This window comes from Pogona vitticeps, chromosome 4 (assembly GCF_051106095.1).
Source record: "Pogona vitticeps strain Pit_001003342236 chromosome 4, PviZW2.1, whole genome shotgun sequence".
Taxonomy (NCBI): Eukaryota; Metazoa; Chordata; class Lepidosauria; order Squamata; family Agamidae; genus Pogona; species Pogona vitticeps.
Window position 1 is genome coordinate 110,266,645 of NC_135786.1, and position 13,076 is coordinate 110,279,720.

Genomic DNA, 13,076 nt, shown 5'->3' on the forward strand with positions numbered 1-13,076 from the left:
GCATCTGCACTAATGGAGTGATATACAAATTGAATAAAGAGATAAAGAAATCGGATAGGCCTGTTCCTTGGGATGTCACAGAGAGGCAGCCTCCTCAAAGGGGGTGGTCCCTTTTGGTAACAATGCCATCTGTGTGCATGTGCGTGAGAATTTGAGAGAGTGTGTTTTTGTGTGTAAGAGGAAGAAGATGTGGATTTTCTGCAACCCTTCATAAATAAATATTTTCTTACAACACATAGATGGCCAGAGAGCCTGCTCCTATGCAAGTAAACACTACTAGTATTCTTACATCCTGTTCATTTCACTTTCTCAGCCAAACACTCTGAGAATGGATAGTGAGTTCTCAGACTTTAAATTCAATTGACATCCAAAAACAAAGCTTCTTCCTGCTTGGGAAACCCTAATTTAAATTACCATGGGTTTTTTAAACAAACAAACAAACAAACAAACAAACAAACATGATATTTCAAGTTTTGATATGTAAAATCCTTCTTCCTCAGGCTATACAGCACCCCTTCATGTTTAATTTCAGTTCTTTCTACATTATGGGAGACCAGTCACAAAACAAAGTGGCACTGGGCCATTTATCAGACACATTTTTGTGACCAAATTGCAGGAAGAAAGCCTTTGACTCTCCCAGAAAGAAAGGAGCCACAGGGACTTCTAAAATCCTTGTAAGATTACTCTGCACCCCCCTCCTGAAAGCCTTCTGGCAGTTTCTGGTTCCTGGGCTCTATTGGATAAACGTCTGAGGGATTGTAGCGGGACATGTAAAAACTAAGTCTTTAACACTGTTTGTTTCTCCATTTTTGAAGCCATCTTTGTCTGTGGGCAACTTTGCATGCGTTGTCAAGAGTGGATGTTTCTATTTGTCCGAATGCTTCTGCCAGACGCACAGGAGCCAGGCCGGAAAGGGAGCTGGCAGCCTCCATGGCCAAGCTTGGCTCCAAAGGGAGAGCTCTTTTCTGTTTGGACTCAAAGGCTGGCCAAGACTGCTCGGAACTCCCAGACCTTAGGTGTTTACCTGGTTGCCAAGGCAACCAGGTTCCGGGCCGGTCCTGTGTTGCTCAGTCCCCTAGTGGACTTGGTGGCAGTTGGAAGCTCCTCCGAGGTCTTCTGGCTGGGGGTGTTTGCTTGCGCCCGTGTGCCGTCCCTTCTACTTGGGTGAGACCAAGTCCTTGAGCCCCTGGAGATCATGGCTCCTCGTCTGAGAAGAAACAGAGTAAGTTCTGGCCGCCTTGGGAAGGGGGGTGGGCTGGAGCTCCCCTTGATATCTTGGGGGGAAGGGGAGGCCCTATGGAGAGGGGACAGAGCCAGGTGCCTTGACTTGCACCCCAGACTTATCAAGATACTGTCCTGAGAAGAACTGTTCTGAGCAATAAGACCAAGGAGGGTTGGAGCAGCAGACTTGGTTCTGTGCAGGAAAAAGGATACACGACCCCCACACTCCTTACAACTGGCCCCGTGAACAAGGGGTTTGGCTTCAGAGTTCTAAAGTTAAACTCCAAACAGCTTTTTCCAGATTTTGGAAGAGAAAATCTTTTCAGTGGATTAGAATTCTAACCTAGAAAACGAAATGAAATGTGCAAATAGAAAATATCAATCTTCTCAATACAGTCAGGTACATTGTGCCAAAAAAAGGACAGGCTTTGTTCTCTCCCCAGCCCTTCTCCCTGGGGAACACCCTCCCCTCTGCCCCAAAGGCTCCCAAGCAGATTCAAGGGGCAGGTGGAAGGCACAAATCTATTATCTGATGCTTCTTATTTTGAGGCACCCTCTGTGCACTCGGGGACAAGGAGATGGTGGGTGATGGACGTTTTAGGAGGGCCTGGCCTGCACCCACACCCACACCCCTGCCATCCATATCCTCTGCTCTCTTCTGCAGAAAGCCAAGTGGTGGCGACTGCTGTGTTGCTTCTCCAGCACCACAAAGGAAGAAGAGGCTCCTGAGGCCCCTCCTGCCAGGTAAGGTGACAAAATCAGGTCCCTGATCCCAAGGGGCTTCCAAGCAAACCTGGAACAGCAAATGAAGGAACTTGTCGGGCTGAGGGGGAGAGAAACATAGAGAGGAAATGAAGAATGTGGGGCAAAAACACTTTCTCGTACTTGCATAGGCACGGATTAAGGAATAATTCAGGGTCTCTAGAGCATGTGCTTAACCCTGGTCTAGAAGCAGTGCTCCCAGAAGTGGTGAAAGGCATCAGTTTCTCATGGAATTTGTTTTTCTTGACTTATATATGCAATCTTTGAGGAGCTTAGTTTCAGCCTAATAACCTAATGGGGCTTAATTTGAAGGCCTGATTGCTGAGACTAAAACAATACTACCAGAATGTGCTAGCAAAACATAAACTTTAGAAAGGTATATGGCTGGCTCATGTGGGCATGCTGGGCTGCAGAAGGGCAGAGTCCTGCGAGGTTTTCCTCACGGATTCCTTGCCTTACAATTGCAATTTGTGGATTTCCTCCTTAGTCCACCAGAGCCTACGAACGTGACCTACGAGGTTGAAGAAAACTCCAGCCCCCAGGTAAGGAATGAAGGGATGTCCCCTGGTAGAAAAGGGGGATGGGTGGTGGGCAGTAAGAGTAGTCACGATGCCGGAGGGCACCATGGAGTATACTTTGCTCCCCCGCCCCTCCGGTAACCATGAATGTAATCCTGGCTGGGACAAGGGCAGGCTTGGCTTTGACATGAATTAAGTAACACCCACATGATTTTGATTCCTAGGATTTCCTCAACAGCGAAGGCACTCTTAATAATATAAGGAGCATCAATGATGAAGACTGCATCCCTACCCCCACATCTGACATGTAAGCTATGTTTTTTTTTTTTTATCTTGGAAGAGTTGAGTGTGTAATTTCAGGGAGCAACAAAATAGAACTCCTGGCTTCTTAAGGATGAGCAGTGTCCTGGTGGATTGAGCGTCCTTATTCCCACTTACACCCTTGCCCTGCTTTAATCTCTTTTTGGACTGAAAGCAGATCCAGTTCCAAGTATTCTGTTGGGTTGTTTCAATTCCCGGCCCACCTTCCACTTTGCATAAAACTGGAGGAAAACTGGATGGAGAGTCCAGCAGGGTTATCCACGCCCTTTTCTTTCCTTATGATTTCATTGCCTTATGTTTGCACTCTAGGACTTTCTCCCTCAGTGCATGGGAGCCAAGGAGGAACGAGACTTATGATGTGGAAGAGAGCTCTGGCCCCTTGGTGAGAAATGGAGCTTGTGCGCTGGATGAAAGGCAGAGGTTGGGGTGGGGTGGCTGGATAAGAGGAGCCAAAACATCCAGCTGAAAAAGGCTCTAAGACGGTCTAATTCGGTAAAGGTTGACCCCCGCATGCCCTGAGTACAGCCTTGGGCAGAGCCTGGGGTAAGCTTAATTTAAGGGAAATTAGTGAATTAACACACTCACCGTTTTGGTTCCTAGGAATACCAAGACCAGCAGGACACCCTGGATGATGTGAGCAGCATCAAGGATGAGGAGTGGTTCCCTTCTCCCAATTCGGCCAGGTAGGCCCTTCTCAGGTAGTGGAAGGCTCAGGGAGGGCATCCGTTTTTGCAAGAGGTCTGTCCCACTTTGGTCACTTCACTTATTAGAGAGTCAGGGGGTGGAATCTCAAGGAACGATAAGCCAAGCTCTCTGCCTTGTTGTGGATGAGCAACCTGCTGGTGCATTCTGTTCAGCGCATCTCCCTGGAAGATTTACCTGGGTCAGCTGGGTGTTCTGGCACCAAGCATCCCTGCTTCCCCCTCCTCATTTTTGTTCCCTCCTGGATTAGTGGAGGAAAACTCCATTGTTTATCCTTGGGTTTCTTCTCCAGAAGGCTAGTCCATCATCATAGAAATCTTACACAATAAGCTGCAATAAGCCTGTCCGTCTGTTGTCTAGCTAGTTGTGTAGTCTGAAAGCTTCCAGCATTTCCTTGATTGTCATAATAGTATTAGACCTTGGCCTGGGACGGAATAGATGCTCACTTTAAAGAGAGAAGAAAAGAGCTCCTCTCTGTTGTCTTCATGGCATGTTTCTCAGCTTCCAGGGGGACCTGGTTGCCCTCTCTTTCATAGTTGGTTCAGATGCGCCTGCTGTCTGGAGCAGTTTGGAACCATGAGGGATCATCCATCCCCTGCTCATAAGCAATAAACAAGGGCCCCTTTCAATCCCTAGCTTGTTGAGTTGTTTCATTGCTTTCTGTTTGTACTCTAGGATTTTCTCCCTCACTGCATCGGAGCCAAGGAAGAACGTGACTTATGATGTGGTAGAGAACTCCAACCCATTGGTAAGAAATAGAGGCTTGTGTGCTGGATGACAGGCAGACGTTGGGGTGGGGCAGCTGGATAAGAGGAGCCAAAACGTCCAGCTGCAAAATGCTCCAAGACGGTCTAATTGGGTAAGGTTGACCCCCACATGCCCTGAGTACAGCCTTGGGCAGAACCTGGGGTAAGCTTAACTTGGGGGAAATGAGTGAATTAACACATGCACCGTTTGGGTTCCCAGGATTCCCGAGTCCAACAGGACACCCTGGACGACGTGAACAGCATCAAGGATGAGGAGTGGTTCCCTTCTCCCAATTTGGCCAGGTAGGCCCTTCTCAGGTAGGGGAAGGGTCAGGGAGGGCATCCGTTTTTGCAAGAGGTCTGTCCCACTTTGGTCACTTCACTTTTTAGGGATTGAGGGGGTGGATTCTCAAAGAACGTTAAGCCAAGCCCTCTGCCTTGTTGTGGATCAGCATCCTGCTGGTGCCCTTTGTTCAGCTCCTCTCACTTGAAGCGTTAAATGTGTCTGCTGGGTGTCCTGGTACCAAGACGCTCTACTCCCCCCTCCCTATATTTGTTACCTTTTGGTCAGTAGAGAAAAATTTGTCCTTGGGTTCCTTCCGCACTCTGTTGAGAGGGAACCAACCAGAAAAGGAATCTGTCCGCTGGCAGAGGACACAAGGGAAACAAAAGTAGAGAGATACCCTTGCTTTCTTTGATTGCTCCTTCAGACAGTGGTAACCAAGAAGGCTCATACATCATCACAGTAATGTTGCACAATAAGAGGCAATAACCCTCTCCGTCTGGTGTCTAACTTGTTGTGTTGTCTGAAGCCTCCCAGTATTTCCTTGATTCTCATGGTAAAATTAGACCTTGGCCTGGGACATAATTCATTGTCTGTGTAATGAAGGAGCAATTGATATGCTCTCTGTTGTCTTGCTGGCATCTTTCTCAGCTTCCAGGGGGATCTGGTTGCTCACTCTTTCATAGTTGTGTCTGGCACAGCAGGGCTCCTCCTCTGCTTTTCTTTTCTGACCCATCACTTCTCTCCTCCCCTCTCCCTTTCTAGCGTCCTGCAGACACAGAGGAACCAAACCTTCACTGTTGAAGAGTCCTTCTCTGTTTGGGTAAGACAGGAAAGCCTGCCTGGCACGTAAAAGAGCAAAAGTCGGAGGGAGGCATGGTCCAAAATCCATCCAAAGTTTTCTCTGGGATTCCTTCTTTCCCCTTTCATTTGCCTGGTTCCCACCACTCCTTTTCCTCTTCTGAAACCTCACAAAAGTCTTTCAATGGGGAGATAACGGTCTGGTTGTCCTTCCCCCTTGCCATTTCTTCATTCCTGTTCCCGCCAACTCTAAGGGGGCTGCAACTCCCAGAGAAGTGAATCCAGCCGGGAAGAAGTCAGATGCTCCTTCTCTGAAGAGGAATCAGTTCTGTTGAAGGGTCTGGTCCTTGTTTCAGAAACTTGAGGACTGACAACAGGCCTGACTCAGAATGCGGTCGTCATTCTGGAAGCATGGCCTAACCATAGTTCTCAGGTTTAAGCCCTGGTCTTGGCACAATAATAATTCTGTTCCCTCAAGTCCATTCACACATACACCAAACCTCTTCAGGGTTTTCTACGTAGATAAAACTGAAAAAGTGGTCTATTATTCCCTTTTTATGGGGCACGTGACTGTACAGCTTGCCTGGCTGTTTGGCATTAGAGAAGCTTTTCTTTGAAACTGGGTAAGATGTTTATGAATTCCATTCCTAGGATTCCTCAGAAGAACAGGGGACCCAGGATGATTTGGGCAGTGTGCCAGAGGAAGCATTTATGCCTTCTCCCCATCCAACCAGGTAATCTATTTGCTGAGGTTTTGGTGTTTCGGGGGCTGGACTGAGAACACACAACCCGCCCAAAGCCTGGGTCACACTATATATGGGCACCTTGATGAGCACGTAGCTGCTTCTGGCTGCTGCTTTGCTCTGGGCTGGGTGTTATGAGAGTGGATCTAGAAGTCACAGATGACAGCGAGTCAGTCACTAAATAAGAGATCCAAGAGTATCCGAGGCAGGAGATCTGGTGCCTCTCTTGGATTATTGGGCTGGAGGGACCCATAGTTTGCAGGGCTCTTCTTGTCTTTCATGCGGTGGGTTCTCTCTTCTAGGGTTCCGGAGCCGAGAGAAGGCGCCTTCACTAAAGATGAGTCTCCCTCTCCTTCGGTAAGGAAAGAAAGGCCAGAAACCTTGTTATGGTGAAGGATGACAAACACCTTAAGGGGCAAGGAAGCCTTGGGTTTAACATTTGATTCTCCTTGACAGGATTCCTTAGAAGATATAATCAAGAGCCTGGAGAAGATGGAGAGGAAGCCCATGTTCAGTTCAGAGAGGTAACGTACATTTAGCCTAAAGACACCCAAGAATCACAGCAAGTTCCCTAAGAAGTAGGGGTGGCATTTTCAGTTCAGATAAGGGAGAGGCTGACTTTCTGAAAAGTCCAGGGTAGTGATTCTCTTTTAAAGCAAGGCTAAAGCCTTCGCTTTGGTGTATGATATAGACAAGAGTTTACAGCAGCTGCGCTCTGGGCCCAGTGGATTCTCAGTGGAACTGGAGGTCCAGAACGAGAGGGAGAAATGATAGTCATATGCTGAATGGGGGATCCAAGATATTTCAAAGCAGAAGAACTTGGTCTCTATTCTCAAGATGTTGGATAAGATAGACCCATTGTCTGCAGGGTCTTCGGGTCCTCAATGAGTGGTCTCTTTCTTCTAGGATTCCAGAGCCAAAAGAAGGTGCCTTCACCGAAGATGAGTCTCCCTCTCCTTCGGTAAGGAAAGAAATGCCAGAAGCCTTGTATCACGAAGGATGACAAACACCTTAAGGGGCAAGGAAGCCTTGGGTTTAATACCTGATTCTCCTTGCCAGGATTCCTTAGAAGAGATCATCAGGAGCCTGGAGAAGATGGAGAGGGAGCCCGTGTTCAGTCCAGAGAGGTACCATAAATTTAGCCTAAAGACACCCAAGAATCACAGCACCTTCCCTAAGAAAGAAGGGTGGCCTTTTGAGTTCACATAAGGGAGAGGCTTACATTCTGAAAAGTCCAAGGGTAATGATTCTCTTATAAAGCAAGGCTAAAGCCTTTGCTTTCATGTTTAGTATAGATAAGAGTTTTCAGCAGCTGTTTTCTGGGCCCAGTGGATGCTCAGTGGAACTGGAGATCCAGAAAAAAAAGGGAGACAAGTTAGGCACGTGCTGAAAAGGGGATCCAAGATATTTCTAAGCAGAAGAACTTGGTCCCTATTCTCACGATGTTGGGTGAAAAGGACCAATTCACTGCAAGGTCTTCGGGTCCTCAATGAGTGGTCACTTTCTTCTAGGGTCTCCGAGCGACAGGAGGATTCATTCACCATGGAAAAGGCTCTCTCCCCTTCGGTAAGGAAGGAGAGGGCAGAAACGGTGTATCAGGAAGGATGTCAAACACCCTGACCTTAAGGGGAATCCCTTTTTTTCCCAAAAGGCTAAGCTTTACTCACATTAGAATGGCAAACTCAGCTAGCAAAAACAGCCCTAACAGGCCTGTTCCTGCTCTAAGTGTGGGCTAATCTTGCTTCAGCCTTAGTTTGGGGAGCAAGACAGCCTTGGCTTGAACACTTCGCTCTCCTTGATAGGATTCCTTAGAAGACCTCATCAGAAGCCTGGAGCGAGAGGAGTGGTAGCCTTGGTCTGACACCGCAAGGTAGAGTATTCTTATATAAGGAAAGCTGAGCTAAAGGACGTCTGAAGCCACTCAGGGGTTGCCGCCCCTTCGGAAGAAGAATGACTAAGAGGGTGGGTGGCAGCACAGCCAGACTGTTATTTTCATTTGAGGAGGTAGCCCTCTGCGTACACCTGGCTGTAGATTTCTATGCTGTTGAGAACTGCCATAGTAGAAATGTACAAATGTGGCCTTTGAAAAGGGGTTGTGGTTCAAATGTAATATCTGGCATGGGGGGGGGGGGTTCAAATGAATCTCAATATTCAGGCCATCACTAGCTCTTCTCTCCTTTTCCAGGCCTTGAAGTAATCTGCGGAGCAACCAGGACCCTGCAGCCCGGCGACTTGCTCCTGAGATGAAGGGTGACCTCCAGAAGGCTTTCTCCCTGCTCCTATCCGGACACAGGATGCTGCAGACAGGTGAGGAAAAGAGCTGGAAGAAAACAAAGTCTTCTCCATTGAAGAGGCTCTCTAGTGTTGGAGCGGGTTGTGGCCGGGCAACTCCAGGTGCTGCTGGATGAAACGGATTTTCTGGATCCATTTCAATCGGGTTTCAGGCCGGGTTTTGGTACAGAGACTGCCTTGGTCGCCCTGTACGATGACCTTTGCCGGGAGAGAGACAGGGGGAGTGTGACCCTGTTGATACTCCTGGACCTCTCAGCGGCTTTCGACACCATCGACCATGGTGTCCTTCTGGATAGGCTGGCTGGGTTGGGAGTTGGGGGCACTGTTTTACAGTGGTTCCGCTCCTTCCTGGCAGACCGTGTCCAGAGGGTGGTGCTGGGGGACAGTTGCTCTGCCCCATGGCAGTTATGTCATGGGGTTCCTCAGGGCTCAATACTGTCCCCCATGCTGTTCAACATCTACATGAAACCGCTGGGAGAGGTCATCAGGAGGTTTGGGCTGAGGAGTCAGCAATATGCTGACAATACTCAGCTCTACCTCTCGTTTTCCACCAATCCAGGTGAGGCAGTTTCTGTGCTGAACTCGTGTCTGGACCTGATAATGGACTGGATGAGGGTTAATAAATTGAAACTCAATCCAGACAAGACGGAAGTGCTGTTAGTGGGTGCTTCACCGGACAGGCTGGAGGGCCATTTCCCCGCCCTTAATGGGGTTACACTCCCCCTAAGGGACAGGGTCCGCAGCTTGGGGGTGCTCCTGGACCCCAGTCTAACACTGGAAGCCCAGGTGGACTTGGTGGCCAGGGGCGCCTTCCTTCAGCTGCGGAAATTATACCAGCTACGGCCCTACCTGGACGAGCGGAGTCTCATGACAGTCACACATGCACTGGTAACATCCCGCATAGATTACTGCAATGCGCTTTACGTGGGGCTGCCTTTGAAGACGGTCCGGCGATTGCAACTGGTCCAGAATCGAGCTGCGCGGCTGGTGAGTGGTGCAGCTGCCACGGAACATATCAAGCCGATTCTGTATAAGTTACATTGGCTACCAGTTGCTGCCCGGGCCCAATTCAAAGTGCTTGTTTTGACATATAAAGCCCTAAACGGCTTGGGCCCTGGATACCTGAAGGACCGCCTCCTTCCATATGAACCTACCCGGCAGTTAAGATCTAGCCAGGGGGCCTTTCTGAAAGAGCCGTCCCTTAAGGAGGTAAGAGGGACGGCTTGTAGACAAAGGGCCTTTTCGGCAGCTGCCCCCAGACTATGGAACGCCCTCCCGACTGAGATTCGTCTGGCGCCGACGCTGATGACATTTCGGCGCCAGGTCAAAACCTTCCTGTTCCAGAAGGCTTTTAATTGAAATAATATTAGCTGTGGGTCTGATGGCAATTTTAATTGTATTTTAATTGTATTTTAATTATTTTATCTTTTGCTGTATTGAATTTTAATTATTGTAAGCCGCCCAGAGACCTCTGGGTAGTTTGGGCGGCATATAAATTGAATAAATAAATAAATAAATAAATAAATAAATAAATAAATAAATAAATAAATAAATAAATAAATAAATAAATAAATAGTGAGGTGTAGGTCAGAGTTTGCTTTAGACAGGGCCTCCATGGAAGGGAAGGGGGTTAGATGTAAATCACAGCGTAAGCTAATTAAAAAATAGAGAAGGAGTAAACAAATATGTTGCTTTGTTTTTTACATCTCCACTTAGATGAGAAATTATGATGTGAATTTTAATTTTTACTTTTTTATTTTTAGGAATGAGGTCACCTTGAGTGAAAGGACAGTTCAGCTGCATCTTGGCTTAAAAGGGAAGGTATCTGGAAGAGAAACGATGTGGGTGGGCTGCTCCACCTCCTGACCCAGGGAAGCCCTGCCCTTAAGTCTCCAGAAGGCCCTTTCCTCCCTACCCTCACTTTGCAGGGTGCGGGATGGTGCCTCCTCACCTAATGGCCTGGAAAGATCATGGAGCTCCAGACCAGCAGGAAACGGGCGAGGGTTTTCTCTCCTGAACTTGAGCAAGGAGAATTGGCCCCAACAGCAGAGGAAGGTCCTGTTAGCAACATCGGTCAGGAGGTGGGGCACCACCACCCCATCGTTTCTCTCCTCGTCCCCCACAACTCCTTCCCTTCCAGGCCTGTGTTGCCATTGCATATCTGGAGCAGTGGCAGCACTGAAAAGGCAATCTCTCCAACCCCTTTCCCCAGCCAGGCTGTTCTGCTTCTCCTCCCCTTCCCCTCCAGCTGCCTCCAAACCTCCTTCCTCTGTTCCTATCCTTCCGCTGGTTTCTACAACCTGCTCCCCGGGTGAACTGAGCTGTTCATGGGGTTTCGCAGCTGGAATGGCAAGGGAGGAGGAGCAGGAGCATCCTTGCTGACACTGTTTGGTTCTTGCCACAGGTCCGCCTCTCCCCACCATTCGAGAAGTCAAGACCTGGGAAGAAGAAAGAAGAGCGGCAACGTTCCCCCCCCCCCATGGAGTGTTCCTGCTTTGAGGTTCAATGAAAGAACCTCCCCCCTTTCCTTTCCCTTGTTATGTGACTTTTCTTGCTATGGACATTTGTTAGCTGCCAGTTGATGGGGCTGGGAAGGAATTTTACCCACTTTTCCTATTTTTCCTAAGCAATGTGGGGTTTTTGCCTTCCCCATAGCAACCTTCCCTCAAATTATTTTAAATTATGTAATACTATTTTTCTCCCCCTGAAATGTTAAGAACAATGGTGAATGAATGTATTTCCTCAACTTTATTATAAATGTGTATTTAATAAATAAATCATACTGTTGAATTAGTCACGTGTAGTATGTTTTTTTTCACAAGACATTCCTTCCTGTCTCAAGATTCATCAGAACATCTAATCCAGTCATTCCAAAAGCAGAACCTTCTCAGCATGCTTGGGTTGCAATTCCCATCTTTCCTGGCCATTGAGGCCGAAACTGTGAGGGCTAAGTCAGAGAAGGCTGGGCTACCTTGGCTGGCTGCAGCTCTCCAGGGTTCTAGATTTTATCTTCCGTCTTCCTTTCCATGGGAAAGGATAACAAGGACATGTTTAAACTACGTGGTCTTTCCAAGTCTTTCTATGGATTTGGCAAGCTATGAGAAGGGCGTTGGTGGCTTCTTCCCCTTAGGTTCAGCCATTACAACACCTCGCAGGAGATTCCAATGAGGTTCCCAGTCATTGCTGTGAGTTCCCTGGGGTGGGATATAACTGACAAGCCTAGGAAGTTTTGTTCTCAGGATGGGAACTGAGCAATGTCCTTTTTCTTAACTGGTCTTTTCTCAATCCAATTGCAGTATATTTTCTTTCAGATACACTCATCGATAACCCAGCAAGTTGGATTTTACTCTGATTTTAAGCAGTGCTCATAAGTGCTTGCTTAGCCCATTAGCTGCTCTGTGTTCCAATCTTTGAAATGAATGCTACATCTTTGCCCCTTTTATAACTGGACAGTGTTGGTTGTAAACTGTCCAGAGTTACCCTGAGCCAGATGGGGGTTGTATAAAAATCAGAGAGAGGGAGGTACAAAGAGAGAGAAAGAACCCCCTGTGTGCATGTGAAAATGGACCTCAGTCCCCCAAAATACTCAGTGAAATATATAGTTAATCTTTAAAGTGACACAATGTATTCCTTCGATATTTGGATTGCTTTTGTTATGTATATTTGCTCTATTTCCCATCAAAAAAGGTCCCTGTAGGAGTACACCTGAGAGAAGCAATTTTGAATTCCCCAGGGAGATTTGTGATGATCCGAGACCTAAGATGGAGGACCAAACCTTCCAGATAGGAAAAATCTGTGGATGAAGGCTGATAACACTGTACCATTTTAATGACCTCAGTATGATTATCTAACATAGACATTTTCTTACATCTAAAGACACCACAAAACTTGTAAGGACAGTATGCATGTATGTTTTTATGTATGTATGTGTGTGGGTAGGTCGGTATTTATTTATTTATTTATTTATTTATTTATTTATTTATTTATTTATTTATTTGACGGATCTGCTGCCCAATTAGTGAACACAGACTACTTGGGGCTCTTTAGAGAGTAAAAGAGAAACCACGCACATTCCCATATGACCAAAGTTACTATCTGGAGCTCCTTCAGAACTGGTTTTACCCATATCCTTTCCCCCAACTAGAGATCCCATAGGCAGGCCGTGATTTGAGCTAGGTTTCCATAGTTGGAATATAAGAAGAACCCTGCTGGATCAGGCCAAGGGCTCATCTAGTCCAGTTTCTGGTATATCACTGTGGCCCCGCCAGATGCCTCTGGAAGCACATGAGACAGCTAGATCCCTGTCTCCTGATACCTCTCCCCTGCGTCTGGCATTTGGAGGTACCTTTATTTGAAACCTGGAGATTATACATCCCCATCACGGCCTGTAACCTGAGATCGACTGTTCCTCTAGGAATCTGTCCAATCCCCTTTTAAAGGCATTTAGGGCAGATGACATCACAACATCCTGCGGCAAGGAGTTCCACAGACTAACAACATGCTGGGTCAGGAAATATTTTGTTTTGTCTCTTCTCACTCTCCCAAAACTAAATTTGAGGTGATGTCCCCTGGTTCTGGTATTGCGTGAGAGGTTAAAAGAGCTTCCCTCTAACCACTCTATGCATCCCCTGCATACTTTTATCTCAGTCATGTCCCCACTCAGACACCTTTTCTCTAGACTAAAGAG

At 47.4% G+C, this 13,076-nt stretch overlaps 1 protein-coding gene across 3 annotated transcripts; it reads left to right on the forward strand.

Annotated features, from left to right (window-relative positions):
• Positions 1 to 874: 874 nt before the first annotated feature.
• LOC140706733 (uncharacterized) lies at positions 875 to 11,184 on the forward strand. 3 transcript variants are annotated; one of them, XM_078392328.1, is made up of 18 exons: positions 881 to 1,222; positions 1,886 to 1,965; positions 2,471 to 2,525; positions 2,726 to 2,808; positions 3,132 to 3,204; positions 3,423 to 3,505; positions 4,200 to 4,272; positions 4,491 to 4,573; positions 5,319 to 5,376; positions 6,006 to 6,088; positions 6,400 to 6,454; positions 6,554 to 6,621; positions 7,004 to 7,058; positions 7,157 to 7,224; positions 7,609 to 7,663; positions 7,900 to 7,967; positions 8,283 to 8,404; positions 10,153 to 11,184. In XM_078392328.1, exons 1-16 carry the CDS (start codon positions 1,196 to 1,198, stop codon positions 7,945 to 7,947), a joined length of 1,047 nt encoding a protein of 348 aa, XP_078248454.1. In that variant the 5' UTR covers positions 881 to 1,195; the 3' UTR covers positions 7,948 to 7,967; positions 8,283 to 8,404; positions 10,153 to 11,184. The 3 variants fall into 3 exon arrangements, with proteins under 3 accessions (XP_078248455.1, XP_078248454.1, XP_078248456.1); XM_078392329.1 differs by lacking the exons at positions 6,554 to 6,621; positions 7,004 to 7,058 and having other exon boundaries at positions 875 to 1,222; XM_078392330.1 differs by lacking the exons at positions 4,200 to 4,272; positions 4,491 to 4,573.
• The last annotated feature ends 1,892 nt before the right edge of the window (positions 11,185 to 13,076 follow it).